The 26,539-nt window shown below is 34.9% G+C and overlaps 1 protein-coding gene across 1 annotated transcript; it reads left to right on the top strand.

Moving 5' to 3' along the window:
* Positions 1 to 1,128: 1,128 nt before the first annotated feature.
* On the top strand, positions 1,129 to 26,539 carry LOC129225767 (RING finger protein 145 homolog). Its single transcript, XM_054860272.1, has 2 exons — positions 1,129 to 1,166; positions 22,800 to 26,539. Exon 2 carries the CDS (start codon positions 22,940 to 22,942, stop codon positions 23,795 to 23,797), a length of 858 nt encoding a protein of 285 aa, XP_054716247.1. The 5' UTR covers positions 1,129 to 1,166; positions 22,800 to 22,939; the 3' UTR covers positions 23,798 to 26,539.

Here is a 26,539-nt window from a genome sequence, read left to right as displayed (position 1 = left end):
AAATCAGTCCGACTCTGACTTCGCAGAGTTACGGACTTTGGGGGAAAATGACCTACTCCGACTCTGTCTCTTGAAATTTTAAACCTTCGACTCTCGAATCCGACTCTTTTAAACCAAAATCAGTCCGACTCCGACTTCGCAGCCCTGGTTTCTTTCCCAATGAGTGTCCAACCACATAATCAAAATGGTGTACGAGTCTATCTGAGCAAATGTTAAGTGGCATCCCTTCCCATTAAACTTCTCAGTATGAGTTTTTTTCATCAGCCTCCTATTTTCTCATCATCAGCGACTGATGATAATTTTAAATTAAATGCTAAAAGGTAACGAATATAAAGGAAAACAATAAAAGTCATACGCATTCTGGTAGTTAGATCTGCTGCCTTTCTCTAGGTGGCCTAGGGCTCAATTGTCAACATGGGAAGTACTTGACCATTTCGTGTACGCCATGAGCTGTTTCCTGAAGTTTCTCCTTAAACCTTCTCCTGCTAAAAGGTATCGGGCAGATGATAGTTACCGAGTTCATGCACCTAAGTAATTCTGATTAACTTGCAGAAATAACAAAACAGTAGTCTCTAACTAGATCGGGTGCAATTTTTATTTTGATCAAAATTTAGCAAAAAATTTACACCAGAAATTCTGATTAGAACTGCCGAGAGAAAAGGCGGGCCCCTAGTCAGTTTGGTCTCCGGGGCCCCCTCCCTAATAAAAATAATAAAACTTATACTACCCCCGTTTCCGAAACGGGGTCCCATAAGGGCGGGGCCCCTAGTTTCCGACTAGGCACACATGGTCTCTCGTCGAGCCTGATTCTTATTGCTTAAAATTAACATCATTGATATTCTAAGATGAAAAAAACTTTTTTTTTCTTAAGCTGAAGAAGTTCATTGATGCTTTCATCTCTCTCTCTCACTTCTTCGTGAATAGAAATGACGTAAGAACCTTTTTCGTGGTAGCTGGAAGGTGTGTCATCACGAAAAGGTTAAAATCAGAGGCACAACATTCTCGGAGAAAACTACGCGACAGACGAGTGATGTTGTCATGGGACGTTGACGTAATACACCCAATCTTAGCTCTCAACGTCGGGGGCCAAGTTCTTCATTTTAGAAACTGTCTTCGAAAGAAACGGTAGCAAAACACAGCTGTCACTTGTGGATACTATTTTGAAGGTAAGTCACAAATGCTACGCAATTAGTCTTACCATAGATACCTGAACATTTCTCGAACGCCAAATTATATTGCGAAAATACTGCAATTCTTTTCTGTGTTTTCAATCAAAATAAATACAATACCAGAGCAACTTTGAGCATTGTGTAATATCTTTCTAATGTATGGATTTTGTTCACCGCGTAGTTTATTTAAAATGTCAAATTCATAAATGATTACACTTCAAATAGTTGTGCATTTCTTATGTATGGGCAAAAGTAATTTTTTTAAGTTTTAACCTATTCAAAAGAGTTTTTACAATTCTATAGAAAAAAATATGAAACATTTGGGCAGCATGGAGTAGAAGATTAGAAATGGATAAAACGACTAAATTTTGGAAGAAGCGTGTTTTAGGGAGTTACATAAAAGCATTATAATTATTGTAAAAATAGAACAACAAGATTTATGGTCTTTTCATAAATATAGCTTTGATGATTAGGAGGAATACTGCTAGATCAGTATCGTGTGCTAGTGCACCAAGGCATCGTTATTTTCAGTGATGAACTTAAAACTTCCAGCATAAAATATTCTGCAGTTCCAGTGTATAATATAGCAGTGCTTCTCAACTGGTGTGCCACGACAAGGTCCTTTGTGTGCCGCGGTATTTTCAGAGTTGTAGAATAAGAAAGAATACCTATTTTACCTGAGCAAAAAACCACATATAATGTACCTAGTTTCATCAATTGTTGCTAGTTTCATTAAGTTAATACCAACGGTGTGAACATTTATTTTACCAACATGTAATGAAATCGTACGGGGAACGATTGGTTCCGATGCAATGAATGAAGTGGTCAAAGTACCAATTCCAAACGATGTTATCATGCGACTAATTAATGACATGTGGGGAGACATTAAATACAATGGTTGATAAACTACAAGAAGCTGTTTTTTTTTCCCTAAGTTGATAAATCAACAGATAAAAAGTGCACTTTTCTTGCTAATGAGGACGGCATTCAAGATCATTTTATTTTCTGCAAAGAACTTTCTCATAATGTAACGGGTAATGAAATATTCTGCGTTACAGCTAAATTAGTAAGAAGCAACGGGATCTAGTGTTACAACTGCACGCACGCATGAAGTGATGGAGCAGTTGCAAAGATGGGAAATATCGAAGGGTAAAGGCGTGTGCACGGAGGTCACCAGGGATACCGTGGTACCCCCATTGCACATAGAAATGAAAGTTAGTACGAAAGTCACCAAAATTTTTACATTTTTAGGTTCATTAATTTCTTACCTCATACGCTTTAAAAATGCTTTTTTACTCACAATATTTGAAAATGTTCCTTAAGCGAGCAAGTTTGATAGCCTTTCCAAGCGCAATTTCAACCTCATGGTACAATGGTACCCCCATTTCTAAAGCCCTGAGCACGCTTATTTCGAAGGGTTCATGTTGAATGCGAAAAATCAAAATCCAGGTGTTCAAATCGGTTTCCTTCATCGTGAAACTTTCCTGGCAAACAATATGAAATATGAGCTGAAGTTAGTCATGGTTGAGGCAGTAAAAACTGTCAACTTCATGCAACTAAGACCATTTCATTCTCATATTTTCATTGTACTTTCGGAAGACGTGGGGGCAGATCATCACTCCCTGCCTCCTTCAGACGGTGGTTCGCTGTTTTTTGAGAAGCAAGGTCCTGCCAAGAATTTTTCAGTTGAGGGACGAAGTACAAATTTCTGGTGTTTCACTACGAAACGAAACGTACCAATTTATTCCAAGACAAGTATTTTCTGGGAAAACAAGCGTAGGCGGTTGATATTTTTTAGAATCTTAACGAACTGAATCGAAGAATTCATGGACACGGTGGGTATTGTGTCCATATGTATGCACGGATTCCAATTGTAAACGGATTCCAACCAAAAATTCAATAATGAAGAGAGAAATTCGATTGTGGCCCACTGGACATGTTTAAACGGACCAACTATAGTTGGGGCAAACCTAGCCTGGCAGCATTACGAAGGCTACGCAGATTCAAATCATCATTACGATGCTGCCAGGTTAGGTTTGCCCCAACTGTATATACACTTTGAAAGAAGAGCTTAAAATCGTGGTAGAACATTTGGCCTTGATTCAAAACAAAGTTTAAGCACTACTTCAAGTTGACTGGCACAGAACAAAATGACTGGGTTTGTGATCCGTTGACGCATTAGCAAGAAACTTTCTTCACAAGAAAAATTTATTGATCTCAGGAGTGACCACTCCTTAAAACTGTGGTTTAGCGCCTTTGGACGTACACTGACTGTTAGTAAAAAGAGCATCCTGAAAATTTCTGATCACGTTATTTATGAGCTGTTACTGTAACCATTATTCATAGCATTGACACTTTTCAAGAACAAAAATATTGTGGCAAGATCCTCGATTTAAAAACCTCCTGTAACTCTTTTCATCATAGAGCTGAATAAAAAGCGTCACTTTCCCTCATGACAGATATAACTTTCTCACTCATGTTAAATCTAAGTTTGGGACTTGCTGTCATAATAGCCACTAAAATTCATGATGAACTTTAATTCAATTTCTAAAGAAACTGAAATATTTAAAAGATTAAATGTTGAATCCATATAGAAACGCTGTTTTTTTCCCTTCCTTGCTTCGATTAGTTAATGATGAAAACATTGTCCATATTGACATATTAAATTTGGTTCAGTGTGCAGCAACAATCGAGCCAAAAATCAAGTGTGCCGTAAAGTAAAAAAGGTTGTGAAGCACTGTAATATATCAGTAACCTTAACTTTATCACGAATGTGAATCAATTTTTGTATACTTGTGAATTTCAATATGGACTTTAAACAGAATGTTGCAAATTTTTTGTCTCCATAATCTTTAATAATTGTGTTACTTTTAAAAAAAATATCATTACTTAATTAATACCAAAACAAAGTATTTAAATGCTTTTTCTGAAGTGAATTGAAAGTTTTTTTAAAAAAATGGAGTTTTAAACGGAATTTCAGTATAGAAGCTAAAGCGATGTGCCATGTAGGATTCACGAAATAATGTCAAAATTTTGAAAAACAAGACCAAAATTCTTTTTTTTTTTTTTTTTTTTGAAACCTAGATGTTTAGAGATTCAATCAACATCTGATGTAGAGTCTCATTGGCAGAAATCACAATGGAAAAAATCATCAACGCTTCATGAAACACATTTAAAACTAAACTCTAATTGTTTTGAAGAACTTCTGCTTCCTTTTTTATTGGTATGCCTCAGTTCTTATGAATTTTATGTTTTTGTTAGTCGTGTTTCAGGAAATATGTCAATGTAACCCGAAGGTCCATCTTGGAACAAGTAATCCATTAATTATACAGAAACACATATCAGCTAATGAGTGAGCACGACACAAAACTATCACTATTTTAGTGGACATTACGATAAAAATTAAAACAAATTTTTAAAATTTACTTGTTCAAATTTCAAAAAACTCAAAAATAAAGCCTTCTTCATAGAAAACGCACTGCAGCAGACAACTGAACGAAATTGACACCAGACCATTACCGATGTATTTAATGTAGAAGTAGGTTAACATTATCAGCCTTAATGGAAGAGAAAACTCCGTATTTCGTATAGACATGACTATTTCATAACATCCGCTATTGTATTATCTATCGAACATTATTGAAAATTTAAAAAGTTAATCTTAAAAGCCAACAATTGGTTAGATTTAGTCGAAATTTGTTTTCCTTAGGATTTTAAATCACGTAATTATGAAATATAATTTTTATTAAACCGCTCATACAGAACGTTTTTCATATTCTGAGTCATAAAAATAAACTACAATTATTACTTGGAGAGCCATTTTTGCAAGATAGTGAAAAGTCGGAGCACTACAAAGTTGGAATCCAATCTTGAAGCGCAAACCTGCATCCAATTTTTACATAATTCTCTAATAATAAACATCGATAGGAGTGACAAGCGAGGCGGTCATCCCGAGCGCTCAGACATGACATGGCACCTTGTGGTGAATTTTAACGTTAAAAAGCAGGATAGTTGTGCAATTATGTTTTTAAAGCTTTATAAGGTATTAATGCGTTAAAAATATTATTAATAGATTCATTTCTTTAACATAACTGAATTTAGCTCCAATTGTCACTACAGGCAGACCTGAAATTTTCTCTCCCTAAAAAGTGAAGCAAATTTACTTTGAAAACCAAACTAAATCCTTTAAAAGGAGTGCTCCCAAAATTTAAAAGCTAACTTTTCTTCTAAACAACTTTCATTTAAGCGGGAGGGGGGCGCAAGCGCCAGAGTATATTCGCCCCTAGCGCCAACCTGGCTTGGGATGGCCCCGATGATAAACCATATTATCTAATAATGTTCATTGAAATGCGATTTTCAATAGAAAAATTATGCTTCCGTGCTGTTCCAATGGCACCAACATTGAAAATATTAATCCAAATATAATTGTTTTTTCTCCCAGCATTGTGAAAGAAAAAAAAAAGACCATCGCTCAACTAATTTTAATATACATTTACTAAATTAAGTAAAACTGTTCCTAAACTTTCTATGAGTTATGTTAGAGCACTTTAAACAAAAATCTAACATAAGAAAACAAATTGATTATTTATAAAATAGCATAAAATCAAATCGATTTTTTCTTCCAAATAAAGCGCAATATCAATGATTACGCGCATTACAGAAAATCCCAATGCGAAAAGAGGAAGTACGGAGATTATCTACCTTTTTCTCGGGTGAGGGGTGTAGTTTGAAAGGCATTTTTCGTTAACGGTAATAGCAGAAGAAGAAACATTCTACTTCGAAAACAGAGTGCACCGCTCTGCAAGCAGCTAAAAGCAGAGACGAATCAAGTTCATGAAACTCATTCGGTCGCTGAACTGCGCACCAAAAGTCCGTGTTGATGAACTTCACTGAGGCCTGAAATTGCTCAGCCGTCTGGTAGAAGAGGATTCAGGGAACATTTGATGGAGCGACCCTATGGTCTGATGCCAAGAAAAAGAAAAGGGAAGAAAAAGCTGATTAGTTTTAGGAAGTCGTCTGTCTGTCAAAGTTAAAATTAAGGACTACGATAATTGAAAGAATCGAACAAAGGCAAGCCCCTATTTTAAGCCAAAAAGGGGCTTGATAAGGGGGAGCGGTTTTCGGGTCAACCCTTCTCCTAGAACTTTTGGTTTTGACACAGATTGCTAATCCTAATGCAGTGATTTTTCGCTAGTTGACCGCTATCTCCCCCCTCCTCAATCATTAATCTTCATATGCATTCCAATTATATTTAATAACATAGTATACTTTTTCAACAAAAAAAAAAGCTGAATAATGTGACAAAAATGCACATTTTTTTTAAATCAAAAACCACGTGGTAAATTTTTATCCAAGTGTCTAAATGAAATAAGTGCACTACAGTGCGTTTTCTCCCTAAAGAAAATTATCTTCTGACATTGATAAATGCATACAGTGAAATGAAAACCATCAAATTTTACTTTAACGAAAATAAAGCTCTTCTTGTGCGAATACACACACAAAAAAAAACACGCTTCACATAAAGTGAAAATTTTCCCATTTATAGTTATTGCCTCAGTTTTATGTGATTATCATAGATGATGTAACGAAAACGCTAATAAACTATTTAAATAGTTGAAGATATCTATCGAAAATGACATTTTATTTTTCAAAACATGCGCATTTCTTTTCTTCTTTGTAATTGTATATTCATATTTTAATATTAAAAGAGATAGCTTTTCGCATACAACTGCACATTCTCGTTTCTTCTCCTCTCTTCATAATACTCTATTTTTAATCATTTCAAATAATTTTATTGAAAGTTTATTTCTTATTGAAAAAAATTCTCTCGGTTTATACTATACATAGTAAACAAAGCTCAGAACCGCAGTGTTCACATGCTCGAAACTGCTATCTTGTATCACTAAGAATTCCACCGCTTCTACATTAAAATTAATTGCATAAAACACGAAATTGAAAGATTGTACTTCTGAACCTATAAAATAAGTGCCAAAAAAGTGCGCCGAGTGCAGAAAAGTGAGTAAATTAAATTTTAACTTCAAAAAAGTACCGTAAGAAAATAAAACATTGAAGCTTATTTCAGACTTTAGGTAAATTATGTTTTATATTTTAAAAAAATGCACCGTTTAAATAGTATAGTCTCAAAAAATCCGTAAATTAAATACCCTGCAAACAGCTATATTTGAGACTGTATTATACAAAACTCAGTGAAAGGATTGGAAGAACTCATTCCCTAACGAGGAAGATAGTACGTAAAGTAGAATTTTTTCGTTCAGTTTAATTATACTTGTTTCTATCGTTGCCAAGATTTTTTTTTTTTTTTTTTTAGTGCATTAGCGGGGGTGCTCACCTATGGGGGGTCATGGCGAAGACTGCGCCATTGAAATTTTTAGGGAGGGTTTTAATGGGTATTTTTTACTTTTGGGGGCTCTTGCTTTTTTTGGGAGGGGGGGTCATTGCGATATTTAGGGGGTGCACCCTGGCTTTTAGCAGATCCCGAAGTGGTTTTTTGAGGGGAAAAAGTAGGAAATAAGGAATCAAAAATTAAAAAAATAGGAAAAGTAGGAAAAAAATCACTTAAAAAAGTAGGAAAAAATAGATAGGACTACACACACGTCAAGACGACTGACAATCATCAGTATGAAAAATAAACTGGTGGAAACAAAGATATTAATTACAAAAATATGAAAATAAAATCTAAACAAAGAAACACCTTTAACCGATACAGTAATAACATTTTTAAGTGTGAAAGAATAAAATGGAATATAGCGTCCTATTTTGGCTCAATAAAACCATTTTTGTTAAAGATTTGTTTTGTCAAAAACGAAAACATTCCTTTGAGTGCATCCATTTATCATTTAAAAATACTATCACTTTCAGCTCCTGTTATCATAAACTATGATACAAAAGCAAAGCAAATATTAAATTAGTTTTAGTTAAAAATAATTAGCAGCTGATATGCATTCTTGCATAAACAGAAGCAGATGCTTTAATTTGAAAAAAAAAAAAAAAAGGAAATTGACTGAAAATGCAGAACTAAAATAAATGTATTCTTAAATATGGGACATAAAATTTATAGTAAAATAATTAAACTAAATAAATAACGAAATAAGTCAACTAAAGAGTTTGTACTGTGTTATGTATTTTTAGCATTCAACATACATTTTTGTTTCAGGCACGTCATTTATGGGGATCAATTTCTCCCCTCCCTGGCTTTGGAAAATTAATGCTAGCTATACAAGTTTGTGCGGTTTTTGTTGTTTGCAGATAAAATTTGCATTCAGTATACATTCTTCGCTAGCTACCTCCGGGGGAGGGGGTTGGGGGGGGGGGAGGAATCAAAGTGATGAGCCAGTTCTAATTTTAATCAAGCAATAAAAACGAATATTGTCTTAATGGTTTGATGATTTTTACCTCCTTCTTGTTCCAAAATTTTTGTCACGAAAATAAAAGGAAACATCGATGCATGGTAAACATAAAATTTTTATCAAAGACAAAGATCAGTTACTAATGTTTCTCTGTGCATAAAAGGGAAGGCATGTAGTTTATCTCAATCCTCACCATATAACAAAAATATTCATTCGGAAATTGTTCATGAAATTGAGAGTGAGGGGGGAGCACTTGGCATCAAATGCCTGCATATATCTCTTTCTCCACCCCCCCCCCCTCCCTTTGATCAGGCACACTAAGTACAATAACTTACAGTAGATACGCTGCATCGGTATAATTGCCGCACCCCGACAGAGTAAGAGTCTGTCAAAAAAATTTTTAAATGCTCAGAAATGTCGCATTGCCATAAACACAGCACATTAAAATGATGAGCAACTCCTCGATATTGATGATATATCAGAGTAGAAAATACCCATTAAAAAGAAAAAAAATACATATTAGTTTGTAGCTCTATCCCCCAACTTTAAAAATGTGAAGAAATGAAAACAAAATATTGCATTTAAATTGATTTCCGACTTTTCTCCAAAAATCGGGAACGTTTTGCCCATCCAGGTTTTGGTGCTTTTTTTTTTTTTTTTTGCAAATACACTCTTTGCAAGGAAAGAAAATGAAATTTTATAAATTTTATAATCAAGTTTATGATTTAGAATGAACAATAATCATATTTATGTACGAAAAAAGATTCCACGATTATTTTTGAAGTGATCCGTTTTTGCGAATTTCTGTTATCTGTCGCTGTTATCTGTAATCTGTTATTCTGTTATACTAACATCAATAAAATATGTACAGCGTACAAGTTTTCCATTTTTTGCTTCCTTATGTTCCTTTTAAGGTTTTACATTGACTTTCTGTTTAAATAGAGCTCCATTTCACTTGCAATCATACAAAAAATTTGCGAATAGGAAATTCGGTTTTTCCCGCATTTTTTGAACAGTCGGACTTTAATTAAAGCTTCTAATTGATGAGTAAATAATATATAATTGCATCAGAATGTGCTAGTACTAGGGCTCGACCGATGGCATTTTTTGGCCGATGGGCCGATGCCGATTGTTGGCCGATTGTTCAAAGATGGCCGATGGCCGATGGTTTTCCTCCAAATGGCCGATTGCCGATGGCCGATGCCGTTGGCCGATGGTAAAAAAAAAAAAAAAATCTAACAGAAATAAATTGATAAGATTGTCAGGGATTTAAAGGATCATTGATTCATTTCACTTTACTTCCTTTCTACGAATAAGGAATTGTAATCACAAAAAAAAAAGAAAAAAATCAGATTTCGACCTAAATTTTTATTTTACGCTCACCCAATTTAAACTTCACAAGTTTTTTCGGCACATCTGTACATGCATATGTACCTAAGAACATATAGATGACCAAAATATCTATTTTGAACGCCTCCTTAGTTAATTATCGCAAATTCTCTTGTGACGGCTTCATGCGCGTAAACTTGCGTCACTCAAAAACGTTATGAAATAGTAAGTTGAAAACTCATACGTACGTAGTATCACCTAAAAGTTCGAGGACAAGTTGTTTAAAACCTTACCCTGAATAGTTCACCTTACCGAAGTACATCTATCTACAAAATACTCACCTTGAACGACTATGCACTTCTGACAACGTTGATGTGACAAACAAACAACATAACGTTTCGTCGGATTTAGCTCCGTGTGACTTTTAACTGTTCCCAGCAAAAAAAAAAAAAAAACATTTGCATGGACGCCGCTTTCTTCCTTCAGGAGAAGATAAAGCTGCATCACAGAAGGTAGCGAAAAATGGCTTCCAGGAGTGTTTCCAAGAGTTATATGAAAACTGGCAGAAGTACATAGTCTCTCAAGGTGCCCTTTTGAAGGTGCATGTGCTTAGGTAATGTGAACTATTTTGGGTAAGGTTTAATACAGTTTGTCCCCGAACTTTTGGATCGTACTATGTACAATCTGTATAGGGTGTAGTTATGCTTCTCCTTTTTTGACTGCTGTATGATGGAAGAGAAAGAACAACAGCAAAAATAAATAAATAAATAAATAAAATAAAAATAAAGGAAGAAAAACAAAGAGACTGTTTAACAACCAATTGACTTTTTTTTTTAAATTGAATTATGACTAAGATTTCAGTAATATTGTAATAATGTATAGATTTAGGTACACTAAACATCGTTAAAAAACATTAAATTATGTTGTTTAATCATTAAAAAAAATTAAGAATAAAACTATGAAACCGTCAACAAATTACGCAATTAAAGTGGAAAGATTGCACGTAGACATTTTTTAGTCATCAAATTAAACAAAAAAGGGAACAGATAAATTACAATATTAAATCATAATAGGAATATTTTTATACTTATTTAAAATTTATGAAAGGAAAAGTTTGCATTTTTCATAAAAGCTATAACCGTGACATAAATTTTGCGAAAAAAAAGAAATAGCCACGAAAAGAGCGAGGTTCTTATAACGCAGCCACAATAAACAAACTCAATATTTACATCAAGTTAATAATTGAATACATATACTACTTGATCTGATGTTTTCACACGTAATATTGAACAATTTGATTGTTTAATCTTTTACGAAGCACTATAAACAAGTTCAAATTAAATTTTGAAATTTAACAATAATTTTCTGAAATTTAAAAAATTGCACAATAGAAAATCCTAAGAAACTTTTCTATAACATATTATTAAAAATATGATGAAAACGAAAATAACTTATTCATTTATTTTATATATAGAGAGAGAGAGATAAAAATAGTTACTTACAACAGAAAAAAAAAATTGATCGCTATTAATGATGCAAAAAAGATGGCGCCTTACGAAATATAGGTGAAACAAGTATAAGAAATACGCAAGATGTTATTTCTTGACCAAAATAAATAATCGCTAAGTATTTAAGAAGTGCTTGAAACGACGAGGTTGGGTTAGGGGGGTCACCCTCTGATTTTGGAGTGACTCACAACTTTAAACTTCGGCCTCATTTTTTTAGTACAGAACCGCTACCATCAACGTCTCGGAAGAGTTTCTGTGTATACTTCAGCACTTTCGAAGAAAAAATTCAAAAGTCCCTTTGGTTTCCGAATTATGTTTCCATTCAAAACGTCTTTAATCAATTTCTGACAACAATAGATAAAGCTTGAAAAAAAAATCTCTAATTTTAATTTTATAAATGGTGTTAGTTTTAAACAACTCAGAAGTACAACTAGAGTTTAATTTCAGAAATTGTTCGATTTGGAGGAGGGGCACGCAAGTGTTCTCGGAAATACAAAAAATAATCGTAAAAAATAGAGTTCAAAATAATCATAAACATTGAGCCAGGAAAACCCTTTTAAAACTTGCACCCGAGTTTGTTTTGACGTGCAGTGGCGGATTTAAAATATAGCAAATGTTGCAATTGCGCGAGAGGCCCCATAACCATAGGGGAACCGTAGGAGTTACAAAAATGCTTATGATAAATGTTTTACAACTTCTGTGATAGAGAAATAGGGCCCCAAAATGTATTTCGACGGTCCTCAAACTTGTAGCTCCGCCGAAGCAATACAGAAAAAACTGCATTACTGTGATTCATATTACAAATATCAAAAAATTAAAAATTACCGTCGTTTCAACTGGAATCTAACAAAATGAAACAAAGTCGGTTTCGCCATCTCATATTTGTTTCCATCAGTGGTGGCTCTAGGAAATCTCCGACAGGGTGGCAAGCTTGCCCGACAGGGGGGCATAGCCAAATTTTAGTTTGCATGATTCCCCCCCCCCGCCCCCCCCCCCAATGCAGGTGATAAAGAAGCTAATCATTCTTTGCGTCTAAGAACACGAATTCCCCATAAAAATTAAAAGCAAAAAATAAAAATTTTAAAATAGATAAAATGAAATATGTAGGGGAAAAAATCAAATTTAAAATGAAAAACATGAAACTAGGTTTTTGTGAACAGGTTCATCGCGAGATGAATAAACTAGAACTGTCTGAAAATCAAAATTTGACGAAAAATCTGAATATGATGTAAAATCATTATAAATGTGTGCTCAGAGTTTTTTTGCAGAGAAAGAAACTGAACAGGAATTTAGTTGTGGGTGTAGAAATTAGGGGGGTCCGGGGGTTCACCCCCGGAAAAATTTTGAAATTGTAGCTCTGAAAACGCATTTTAGATGATCTTCGGTAATGTCAAGGAGAGAAGGGTTTGGGTGCTCACCCCCAAAGAATTTTACGAAATTGAAGTCCAATAAACGAAATTTTAGTCGATCTGTAATGATATTTTATAGGGAGTGAGAGTCAAGGTGCATCCCCGAAAAAGTTTCAAAATTAAAGTATCGAAAACGCAATTGCAGGTCATGTTTGGTAACGTTAGGGTGATGGGGTTAGTGACCGATTAAGATACTGAGGGCTCCTCGCCCCTCCCCCCTCCTCCTTCCGTAATCAAACCTAATAAACACACAAATTTACGTGGTGGAAACTCCAGGGCTCAAGGTCATAGCGGTGCTCATCCACTAGCTCAAAATATGGTATTGGGGAGCAGAAAAACCCACATCTTAAGTAAATAGAAGAAGAGTAACTAATATTAAGTTAAAAAATTCAAAAGAAACTTGAGCCCGATACCTAGCTTTATATTAAGATGCACCTCGCGAGTCAGAACACGTATAAAATAAAATTTATTTATATTTTCTTTCATTATATTAGCTTTCCGGGATAACTTGGGAAAGAATGGAAAAGGGAAAACGATCACAACTACTAATTTTTGCTAGCGCAAAAGCAGAATCAAGAGAAAAAATTTAAAATCTTTTGAAGAGCGTAGCTTGCTAAAACCAATTACAAGTATTTTAGTTGATAACAAATAGAAACTGGAAACGGATAAAAATTTTGCGCTAAAAAAATTAGAAAAGGTGCAAATTTTTACGGTTTTTAATTAATTTCTATGGTTATAAAAGGTCTACATCGATTAGGCCTAGCTGGTGATGGATGGAGCCGGCGGGCAGCCGGGCCAATCAAATAAATAATCATGATCATGTTTCATAGGGGCCGCGAACATATTTCATTCCTAGATTTTTAAAAATATCATTGTACAAATCACAGCTATTTGGAGGAAAATGTGTGGGTCGCCGAAGCATGTTTGAAACAGAAAATAAAAGTTAAAATGTAGTGAGAGAGATTTAAATTATTGAAATGAATAGTCCAGGCCCGTCTCCAGGATTTAATAAAGGGAGGGGTTTTGGTTTCAATATTTTTTCATTCATTTCTGCATTTTCAGGAAAACACAACAGTGTGCCAAAAAATTATTCATTTCTGTTTGATGGTCACAATGAGGGACAAAGCGGGGAGTCAAATTACTAGAATATTTCGCTTTAAGTAATATTACCATATCTATTATTGTATTTTTTCGGTGGAACGTCGTTTATCCGGCCCCCATTTAACCGGATAAAATTTGTAGAGTTAAAAAATATAGACCAAACCAAACCCAGTGGCACGACAGCCCATGGGGACTAAGGCCTACTGTGCTCATCTCAGTCTTCCTGACCAAGGGCTCTGGGGTGCTAGGAAGATGTTCCGGTTAGGTGGTCAGCCTAACGCGTAACCTCCTGGGTTTAGTTTCCAAGCGCGCTTGGTACTCATTTTATCGGCAAACCAAAGGGATGAACGGCTAAGTCAACACATAGGGATAGAACCCGGACCTGTGGCGTGGAAGTCTACCACTGAGCCAATGGGCTTCAAAAAATATATACGCACTTAAATAATAATTGTAAATTATGATTGCTGCAAGAACGGAATTATAAATGCGACAAATATTTGGTGTTTGTTTTGATTAAACATACAACTCCTGCATAGAACATACAATAAAGTATAGAACTATTAATTTAACAAACACTATGGAGATTTTGGAGCGTCACACTGACACCGCTGCAGCTGAACTATAAATGATCAAGTATCTTCGAGAAACGGTACTATTTAGATTTGCTAGAAAACATTGGTTTTTTTTTTTTTTTGCTTTAATCTATACTAATATTATAAAGAGAGAGAGGGCGGATTTTTGTGTGTTTATATGTTCGAGGTGATCTCTGGAACCACAGCACCTATTTGAAAAATTCCTTCACTATATGAAAAGTGCTTTCTTACTGAGTGATATAGGTTATAATTCGAAAAAATCCAATAAATAGTTCCTTTTACTTCCTTTTACAAACGAGCTGATATGTGCATCACATGACTTCCTTTTACTTCAATTTAATGTCATTTTCCCATTATTGGCAATTTTAATGGGATTCAATAGTTTACTCTCTGAAAAAAGATATCTCTCTTTTTCCAAAATATGATTTTAGTCGATAAAGAGAAGGCATTTCTAAATTTCTAGGAAATTTAAAAGGGAATGTAAAAAAAAAAAAAAAAATGCCGTGCACAAACTTCAACATTCAAGTTAATTTTAAGCCAAATTTGCACTTTTTTTCATTTGGTTTATTAATTTTTCACCAATGGGAGGGGTTTAACCCCTAAAACCCTCCCCTTGGTCACGGCTCTGGAATAGTCACACCAGTAGTTCTAAGCAGGACTGCGGAGTCTGAAGAAAAATGACCGACTCCGACTTGGGGGAATTTTAGAGCCTTCGACTCTGATTCCACAAGAACCGGCAGAGTTGCAAAAAAAGGGGAAAAAGATCGACTTCGACTATTGAATTTTAAAACCTTTGACTCCTGACTCCGACTTCGTTACCTCAAAATCAGTCCGACTTCAACTCCTCACCGTTGGATCTAAGTTTTTGAATGTACAAAACGAAAGTAATGTGTGCGTGTGTTTTGTGTAATCCAAAAGAAAAACAAAAAACGAAACTTGATAATATGGTCGGCACCATGCTAAACTCGGTAACAAACGAAGGCGAAAAATCGCGAATCTCGTTTTTCAAATTCAATGGTTTGCCATAGTACTCAAAAAGGGCTATTACTACAGTACACTCCCGATTATCCGCGGAATTGAGTGGCTCAGGTACCGCAGATAATGCGAAGAAGGTTTAAAACCAGAGGTAAAGAAGTCAGAAATTATCTTTTGCTTGAGAATGATTGTATTGTAAATAAAACGTGAAACGTTTAAAAGAGATGCGGCATTAAAAAATATTTGTATTTCAAGCTCTACAGAACTAGAATAAACTAAAATTTAAATCATGAGGTTGACTTTCCGTCAACCTAAAACATTCAAAAGCCCAGAAGTGAAAACAGTGACCGCAACAAAAAAGACCACCCCATCAGAGAACTCCCAGAAGACCTGTAGGCGTTTTCCTAACCTTTCTCAATCGGAACAGATGATAAGGATAATGTCGTACGCTCCTTAGGGGATAAACTAGGGACCTTCAGTAAACACATGTGTTTTACCGAAATCAGCTGAACGCTTTCCCTTGAGGCACGTGTCAAAGAGAAGTCGATGACAATGCTTCGACTTTCACGTTTTTTGAGAAGGAGCACTTGTCGTGGGAAAGGGGGAAAAAAATCTGGGACGAATTGATTTCAGATCCGTGTTTTTGAAGAACAAAATTTTTCTCCACAAGGATTGAGTTAACTATTTTTTTTTCTTTTTCCGAGACTTTCGCGGATAATCCGCTCGTGGATAATCGAGAGTTTACTGTACTTCAAACAATAAGATTTACACTTAATGTTATTTATAAAAATAAAAACATTGAAAATAACTGAAGCGTCTGGTGGACAAAAATATTGTTTCGGCTCTCCTGAAAAGAGCCAATTTTCACATTCGGTAGTTCAGCATAGTGCCGACGATATTACGCCGTAAACAAACCTATTAAGTATCAAAGTAATTAACATTAATTGCACAAGTTTCTCTTGTGTAAGGTTTTTTTTTAAATTAACTATAAACCTAACTTTTTTATTTTTCAAATTTTTTGAAGCATTCATAATTCGAAAATGCATAACCATTAGTTTCAAACTTTTTATTGAACATGCCAGTTGAAATCTGTCATACTTTAAAATTTTAAGTTTTAATTCACTTTCCAGACTAAGGAAGGAAAATGTCAATTCAAAGTCTTACCTCAAAATTTATCTACATGGACCATTTTTGCAGATCTGCGGAGTCGGAGGGAAAATGGCCGACTCCAACTCAGGGCCGGATTTAGACTTAACGAGGCCCTAAGCTATTTTAGGTATGGGGCCCCTTTTGTAGTTTTAACAATGTTTCTCTCGGTGGTGTAAGAGAGAGAGAGGCATTTTTTAAATTTTTTTTCTCCTTTACTATGTCTGTCTCTTTCATCTGATACATACAGCAATACTTTAATTTTTGTTGATCGTGTTTTAATGTGTTTTTCCTGATATCCTGTGTTGGATTGACCTGAAGAGGGGAAATGTTATCAAGAAAGTGACACATGACTCCCTTTTAAGTGGAGTACAAAATATTCCCAATTGTAGAGAGCCCGGGGATTTCTTCCCCGGAGGAAATTTTGAAAAATAGATATAAAATTCTGCATTTTGAAGCCTTATAGGATGTAATTGGAACTACAAAAATATCAGGACAGAAATAGGCAAACAAAACTTTTTTTAAGTTATAAATTATATCAAAAATTAATATAATACACAGTAAAAATTGTTTTTGATTCGAAAAACCAATGACAGCAGTCGACAGAGAGAAACAGCGCGGGAAACGAAAAGACAACTCATTGCTTCTTGCTCACATTGGCTTTCGATACAATTAGTTTTTAATCACCCCTCCAACTCACCGACAAACAATTCAACTCCTCCGACTCCTTTACCTTAAAATCAGTTCGACTCCAACTCTCACTCCGACCCCGCAATCACTGGCAGTGTTACAGGCATTGAGGGAAAATGACTCCGACTCTTGGAATTTTTAACCTACAAATGCCGACTCGGACTTTGCCTTTTCCAAAAGGTTCGCCCCTCCCCCTCCCCCAGACATTTTTCTCAAAAAGAACCCAAACCCGATGCATTACCAACCCGACGTTTAATAATCCAATGATTGTTTGGTTGTGCCAAGCCCGATGTTTAGTAAATCATTCTCATTTCTTCTTCATTCCCAACAAAACTATTATGCAGCCTACAAACAAGATCAATATAAGTTTTTGAGAAAAATGTATTTAAAATGTTAAACATCTATTTTCTTTTATTATATTAGTCTAAAGAATTTTTTTCCTGCATTTAGCATTTGCCGACTAAAAAATTAAATCTACTTTAGTACACTTCCTTGTATGAGGTAAAAGGATAGTTTACTCATTGATATGTTTTGTTGCAGAATAATCCAACAATAATCAGAAAAGTTGTAAATAACTATAGTAATAACTTACTTGTAACTTTTGAGTGAAAATAAAGTACTTTAAAACAAGTCAATGAGTGCGTCTGCACACTTGACATGCTGATGAAGAGCTGTTTAGCAAATGTAATAGAAAAGCAAAAATCTCCAAAGCATGTTTTTTCTCCGATGACAACCCTCTCCCCTCCCCTCTCGTCTCGTCATGGCTATTGTCATTCGGTACGTATTTGTCTCGTAACCCGATGACGACGCCTTAGGTCTGACCCAGGACTGGATCTGACCGGTAATCACCACTACATTCTGCAGGGACGGGGAGGGGCTGGTACTCTTTTAGTCTTAAGTGGACACCCTGAGGTCAAAACCAGCTCATCGACACCCTGCATCGACAAACAGAAATTTCAAGGATCAAAACACACCATTTCCCCCGAAGCAATAGCTATATTTTGTCACCATCTGGACGACGCTATACGGACTCGGGCTAACCTTGCCTCAAAGGGGATTGATTCTTTTGGGGATCCGGATTTTTTGTTTCCTTTATATATATATATATATATATATATATATATATAAGATACTTCTACTTTTTTCTACTAATTTTTTTTTCGAGTACATATATGAGAAAATTTTTATCATTTACGATAAACGCCAAAGCAAACAGATTCCCCGACGAAATACTAAATTTTCCCCGACGGGGGGGCAAGACGTTTCCGACAGGGGGGCAATTGCCCCCCCTGCCCCTCCCTTGGAGCCACGTCTGGTTTCCATAGTCTCCAATTCGGCAATATATCACCGAATGATCGTCAGTTTGAGACGCTATATTAGTTTAGCATTGAAATAAGTAATTAATAGCCACAAAAAATGAGTAAATAGGCCTTTTAGAACACCCGATCGAAAACAAAAAGTGAAGTTCACAACTGGAACGTACGCACACCCCACATGCGAAAATTTAGCCTGCTACAGTTTACCATTTTTTAGCTATGAATTATGAGAGATACGTACATCCAGCCGCAAGAAACAACGCAACAATTAACTTATTTGGTACCCGAATGCTGTATAAAAAACTCTTTCAGCGGTGACTAAAATAGAGATTCATACTGAAATTTAAGTAAACAATTTTATATGAAAACAATAACTTCCTTTACTTTGTATTAAAAAGTAAAACAACAAAGGTCCTTTTTTTCAAAAACATCGGCCAATTCCATCGGCTTTTCGATGTTTTTTAAGGCCGATGGGCCGATGTTTCTGCAAGTTAGCATCGGCCGCCGATGCCGATGGCTAAATTGTTGAACCATCGTTGCGCCGATGCATCGGTCGAGTCCTAGCTAGTACCTATTTTTTTTTGTTTCGTTAATACAGTAGGACTGAAGTCAGGGCGATAAAAAGAAAAGTCGATCATAAACGCCGCAACGGGAAAAAAATTCACTTACGAAAATTTAACTTTTAAAACACAAACGCCGCGGCGTTCCTTCCAGAAATTACTGTAGTCATTCGATGAAAAGCTAAGGATCCGTTTGTTCCTTTTACTTTTCAAAACCAAAACATGCATAAAATTATCGGTACGGCATTGTAAAAATAAGAATCAATGCACAATTAGAAGTGCTATACTAAAGAAAGAAAAAATAGGGAAAAAAAAAGGAAAAAGTAGGAAAATAAGGAGAGAGCTCTAAAAAGTAGAAAAAAGTAGGAAAAATAGGAACTCTTCGGGGTCTGTTTTAGGGGGGTGCAAAGCCCTGGATTAGGAACTTGAAAATTTTGTTCCACTGGAAAAGTATTTCACTTATAATTCATCGCCAAAAACAAAGACTATGCTACATTTCTACACTGGTGTAAGAAATTAAGAGAATTTTCAGATTTGGTCAATTATCTACAGAACTACTGGATCGATTTTAATGAAATTTGGTATGTACATACATTGAAACAATACAAAACAAATAACCATCCAAAATTTAAAATATTCAAGCATGATCACAAAAAACACTCGTCAGAGCCGGATGGTATGAAACAGTGGTTGAAAAGTGAGCAAAAATTGGGTTCATTTGGGTTATGGTCCCCTTTAACAGACATATAGGCCTTGCAGTGTGACTTCATACTTAAAATAAAGCAGTTTATGGGATCCTGAGGCAATCGTTTCCACTCGTTCAACAACGCTGTTCTCAGGCTATGGATGGTCCCCGTAGGGGTGTTGCGAGTTGCTATTGCCCTCACGAGAGCGTCCCAGACACGTTCTATAGGATTGGAGTCTAGAGATCTGCTTGGCCAATCCATTCAGTGAATATCCTCCCCTTCAGAACATTCGTCGACCAGAAGAGCTCTATGTAGCCTTGTCTTAACATCCATTCAAATTAACTCAGGGCTAACAGTACCCCTCAAGAGGTGAGCATATTGCTCCAAGACCACATCTCTATACCTCGCAATTGTCACAGAGCGTTGGTCAAAGACATGGAGGGGTGTGCAGCCATCCAACATGATGCTTGCCGTGACCGTCAAACCTCCTCCTCCATAATGGTCGATTGGAGGGCAAATAGTGAGTATCGGTTCAGCTTAACGGACTATTATTATCCTACGTTCATATGGATAGAAGCAGGAACCCGCTACCTACCCTCCAATGTCCGCGAAATCTACCATTATAGCGTTGGTGGTTTGACGGTCTGGGCAGGCATCAAGTTGGATGGCTGCACACCCCTCCATGTCTTTGACAGAGGATCTGGGACAGTTGCGAGGTATAGGGATGTGCTCTTGGAGCCCTATGCTCACCGCTTGAGGGGCGCTGTTATCCCTGAGTTAATTTTAATAGACATTAACACAAGGCCACATGGTGCTCTTCTGGTCGACGAATTTTGGGAAAGGGAGGATATTCACTGTATGGATTGGCCAAGCATATATCTTGACTCCAATCCAATAGAGCATGTCTGGGACGCTCTCGGGAGGGCAATAGCAAATCACAACACCCCCTATGGGGACCATCCATAGCCTGAGAACAGCATTATTGAACGAGTGGAAACTATTGCCCCAGGATCCCATAACTGCTTCATTTTAAGTATGAAGTCACACTGCAAGGCCTATATGTCTGTTAGAGGGGACCATACCCCCTACTAACCCCCCTTTTTTTCTTTTTCTTTTTTGTCCAATTTTGCAACCTCTGTTTCATACCATCCGACTCTAACGAGTGTTATATATGATCATGAGTGCGTATTTCAATTTTTGGATGGTTATTTGTTTTGTATTGTTTCAATGTATGTACATACCAAATTTCATTAAAATCGGTCCAGTAGTTCTGGAGATAATGAATCAAATCTGAAAATTCTCTTAATTTCTTACACCAGTGTACATTACATTATAATTGTATATTACTTTATATTAATGCTAAAAATTTAAAACAAAAGTAAAGATTGTTCATCTGAATACTTATTTGTATCAAAAATAAAATCATTTGTATATGAATTGTGATACCTCATGAAAAGAAAAAAGCGCTTGGATTCCGTGCACTTTGTTTTAGTCAATGAATTTTTCAACTTCCTTAAGGCTGACTGCAAAGAAATGCATTTCGGTTGTATTGACCCTTTTTTTTTCCTCTTGAAACAAAACAAAAACTAAACCTTTTTAGTTCAAAAAAATGATCTTTAATTTTAAGTGTTTTTAAATTTTTGGGATGAAAATAGTTTAAATTTCTCAAGTAGGCAGTAATAATGATAATATTTTTGAAACGTTTATTTTCAATATTTATTTAGCTTCTTTTATTCATTTGATTATTTATTTATTTATATTAATTTTATTTTATTTCATTTTTTTTATTTGAATAAATATTAATTAATTCACTCTTTTATTATTATTTTTTATTTTCGTTACTTGTTTACATCATTTTAATCTTTCATTTCCCCTTATTGCTTATTATTTATTAATTTACTTGGCAGATTTTTTTTTTTTTTTTTTAAATCCAAAAGTGAGATGAAAATCGGCGAAGAATAATTGATAAGCTTGTTTCCAAATGACGCTAAGACAATTTCTTCCTCATTCTTGAAAAAACGTGATTTTCTTTTATAAGATTCATTCTTGAGTTTAAGGAAAATGTAAACTTTACCAGCTTTCAATTGATAATAATAAAACTAAATTACATGGTTAAAAAAATCCTGGCAGTAAAGTTATTTAAGAAATGAAAAAAAAAGGACCTAGCTTGTTTTAGAACAAAACTATATGACTTACGTTCTTTTGGCACAAACAAATGACGAAATGAAATGACTTACTTTCATTTGAAAGGAATATTGTTTTTTTTTTTTTTTTTTTTTCATGCAAATACAGCATACATTGGTGTGCAAAAAATGATAACGAAACTTTTTCAAAATAACGTTCCACAAAAGCTTTCGAAATCAACACATATGCCACACGATCTTCAAGACATAAGATAATGTAAGCAACACTTCCCAAAAAAAGAAATAAAGAGAATAAAAATAAATTTTTTGAAAAAGTAGCAAGAGCGACCTCCTAGAACCTTTTATTTTAACACATATTGCCAACTTTAACATGTTAGTTTATATCCCGAAAAGAGCTTTTAAGACCAATATTCACCTCCCTTGTATCTGCAATGAAAAAATATTTTCTAAAAAGTGTAACTTCATCTGTATACACAAATTACCGCCCAGGATGTCACTCGTGTTAGGAATGCTACTGTTTAGAAGTTTAAAACAACTAGAAATTTTAGAAAAAAATAGGGCAATTCCAACCCTTGCAAACTCACATGAAAACACTGGTTTGACAAAAAGGCTGTAGTAGGCAATTGTACCATAGAAAAAATATGATACTTTCTATAGGTAACATAAAGTGCAAAGTCTCAATGACAAATAGCGCTACAATTCAATTCATTTTTTACACAAAAGTTTAAATAACTTATAACACAGTTGTCTAAAAATAATCAATCTTTCAGAAATTCATTAAATTATATCTCTGATTTCTATTTCAGGTATCACCATGGAAATTTTAAAGCATCTAACCATCTACTGTGCAGTTAGAAGAGCTTAAATCGAATAATTTTGGGGGGAAAAACAAAAACATTAACATTTCGAAAACGATTTGAACTTACCTGCCTTATAAAAGTCTACAATGAACAGGGAGAGAAGAAACAGCGTGGAAACCTACCAGAGGTCGGAAGCCATGGCAAGCTTGATTAACCAAATCATGTTCTTTATGCTCTGCGACAGGTGGTTTTGTCCTGAAGAGAAACTGACCGGTCTGTATGCCTTGCTCTTCTACAATGTCATATGTTACTTATTAATGTACACTCAAAGACTTGTATACCTGCAAGACATCACACCAATTGTTTTTGTGTCTGAGCATTCCAACATTCGACACCTTGCAATGACAGCCACCAAAGTGATGCTGGAATTCACTAGAGCTGTTACTTTTGTTGTAACAGGCGTTTTTATGCTTCTCGTATTCGGTTTAGAACAAGGTTTGGAGCATTTCAACCCAACATGGTACTACATCGGCATAACAGCAATATATTTCACAATCACAGAGAGAACTTGTCAAGAAAAAATTCCCTCTTTGCTGACGTATTTAAACTGCGACATGTTTGAAAGTCTGGAAAATCTTTGGACACCGGTACTTGTTCGCCTGTGTTCGTCTATTGCTTCTGGCCTCATGATTTTGCTGGTATTCATATGTTCTCATGAAAACTGGATACTTCTTTCAGCAGCGAGTTTCATAAATGTTTACATGACGATTAGAGACATTGACCAACATTGGCAAGCATTGATGAAAGAAAAATCCAGCATACACAAATTCAGATTTGCTAGTGCACAAGAACTGAGTGATAATGACGACGTATGTGCGATCTGTCTGCAAGGTATGTCTAGTGCACGAGTAACGCCTTGCCACCACATATTCCATGGAGATTGTCTTCGCAGATGTCTCAGAGAAAGACCGACGTGTCCAATGTGCAAATATGTGCTGGAGTAACCATTTGGTATATTTCTCGGGATACAGAAAAAAAGAAGAAATATTTGTTTTTCAGGAAACTTGTCCCATTACAATCTTAAGCTTTCAAAGCGTCAGAAACTGCAATGTTAATACTTGAAGTGAAGTAAATAATGTTCAGCCATTAAATGGGAAAGAATACATTCAGTCATGGTTTTTGACAAAACGTTACACGTAACTAGGCATTGCCGTGCACAGAAATTTTGGGGCCTGTCAAACGACTTTTACGGGTCCCCCTCCATATTGTTTAACTCTATATTTCACCGCTCATTTTTAAAATATTGGGTCCCCTTCAGGCTCGGGCCAACAGATGTCCCTTATCCCCCTCCCCCTGTGCACGCTCCTGTAACCAGGCATCTATGCGACATATAGAAATTATTGGACGCTGATGGACCTTCAATGTCTAATGTATTCTACATAGTTTCCAATTTCCTGCAATATGAAATGCAATTTGAGTAAATGATTAGTTCAAAAAACCTTATTTATGCGATTAGAAACAACATTTCTCTTAGCTTGAAAAGTTCCCCCAGCACTTTATAAGTTAAATATTGTGTACTTGACCTTAATTAATTCACGACAAAAGTATCTTCGCCACCTATGCAATGCACTAATATAACATGTACATTATTTATGAACAAAGTTGTTATTTATGTACACTACTTATAATCTATCACATGAAACTATGGTTTGCATGAAATATAATTATGAAGATAGAAAAAGTTCTACATGAAGCTATATTTTGCATTTTAGAAGTTTTAACTAACAGTCAGTAGATTTACAAATTAGTAGTTTTCTTACTTGTGAATACTCATTGCTCATTTAATTCCAATACAAGCAAATGAAATAAGCAATAAACTAAAATAACTGAGATATGTGTTTGGAAATTCTAAACATTTTTATTTCATTTCAAAGTATGTCAGCTTTTGATAATAAAAAAAAATTATCAATGAGAATATAATTTATGATTTTTTTTACTTAAGTATCATCTTTTTATTAAATGTATGTTGTGGATTTTTTGGATGCTCCATAGTTAAAGCAAACTAACATCACTCATCAATTCTGCACTAAATTTGGAAAGTTTTCAAAAGTAAAATACTTCAAACACTTAATAATACTTACTCTAGATTATGAAATTAAGTAAAGTAAAAATTTTAATAACTCCCACAATCAACTAAAATTTAATACTCTCTGTGACGTTATAAAGTTCTTTTTTGTTGTTGTTTTTTTCAAACATTGATAGTTCTAAATAGAGTACAGTGGAGTCTCGAAAGTTTGAGGTTCCGCTTAATTAGAGGTGCTTACTTTATATATTCAGTTACATTTTTTAGTCCAAAAAGAAATATTTTCATTAAAATCTGAAACGAGAAATCTTTCACGACTGTCTAACTCATTTATTACACAATGTAAATAATAAAAAATGCATTGAGAGGCTAGTTTTAACAACACTCCTTAATTGACATGAAATATTCATCGACTACTAAATATGGATTAAAAGATGACTTGGAAATAATAACTTGATAAGTAAAATTTACATTAATTAGCTACAAAGAATGTAGATAAACGTGCCTTTTGGAACACCCAATTGGACTAAAAAAAGAAGACTCACAACTTGACGCTGCACGAGTCGAATATACGAAATTTTAAACCTTACAACTAACTGTTTTTGTGTCATGCAACAGATATACAAGCACATAGATATAGATGTTATGACAAAACTCATCAAAATGGAGTTGGGAACTCTCAAAATGCACACTTGGTTGCATACAAATTTGTACACATAAATAGGTACACAGACAAGGGTGCCCATATGCAAAACTTTAAGGGGGGCTCAGATATTTTCCTCGTGGTTTAGCAGATTTTCCCCATAAAAACCGATTTCAGTACAGATTAGAGTTATTAAAATTCGACATTTTTTAATAACTTATTCATTAATTGCTGGAGAGGAAATGTTTTTGCATTTTTGCAAAGAAAAAAGTACTAAAAGCAAGGAAGTTCTCATTTCAAAGGGGGGGCTTGAGCCCCCACTGCCCCCCCCCACTCCCATATAGGTGCTCTTGTACACAGACATCATTAAAATTTTTACAAATTCGTTTAGAGGTAATTAAAAGCGAAATTTATTCTGAAATTTCAGTGATAATATTTTTCGTGAAGATTACTTCCTTTTCTTTAGACAAGGAAGTAAATTATGCTCCTCCTTAGGTCATCAAAAATTCTAAAATTTTATCTCGAAGGATTTTCCAGATAATCCGAATTTTCAGTAATCCAAGTTGAGGTGAGCCCCAATTACCTGAGATTTTTGAGACTCCACCGTAGAATATTTTAAATACTTTTCAGAAATTGTGTGATTTTGTAAGAACAAATGAAGAAAACAAGATTGGTGTTACCTAAAAATAAATAATGCAGACACTATAGGAGCATTCAAGTAAATCTCATGAATTGACTAGTTTATGTTTTTATACACTTTTGTAACAATGAAATATGACAAAGATGACTTTCATACTGGCCCAGTTGATCTGGAATTTTGTAACTCCCGATATTGTATATGTTTTTAGGGCTCTTGTATTAGCAAGATTTGTAACAATTATAAAAAATATTTGTACTTGCTCGCGAACAATATAAATTTGTACAAAACTTATAATCGTTTTACCTTATTGTTTTAACTTATGTTTAAATGTAAAAAATAAAAATAGAAATAAATTCAATAAAATAACGAAGAGTATTCAA

This window comes from Uloborus diversus, chromosome 7 (assembly GCF_026930045.1).
Source record: "Uloborus diversus isolate 005 chromosome 7, Udiv.v.3.1, whole genome shotgun sequence".
Taxonomy (NCBI): Eukaryota; Metazoa; Arthropoda; class Arachnida; order Araneae; family Uloboridae; genus Uloborus; species Uloborus diversus.
Note: the sequence above shows the minus strand (reverse complement) of the source record. Positions and strands in the feature narration are given on the sequence as shown.

Coding starts and splice junctions, on each gene's coding strand:
- LOC129225767 (XM_054860272.1), top strand. CDS start 22,940: ATGAACAGGGAGAGAAGAAACAGCGTGGAAACCTACCAGAGGTCGGAA.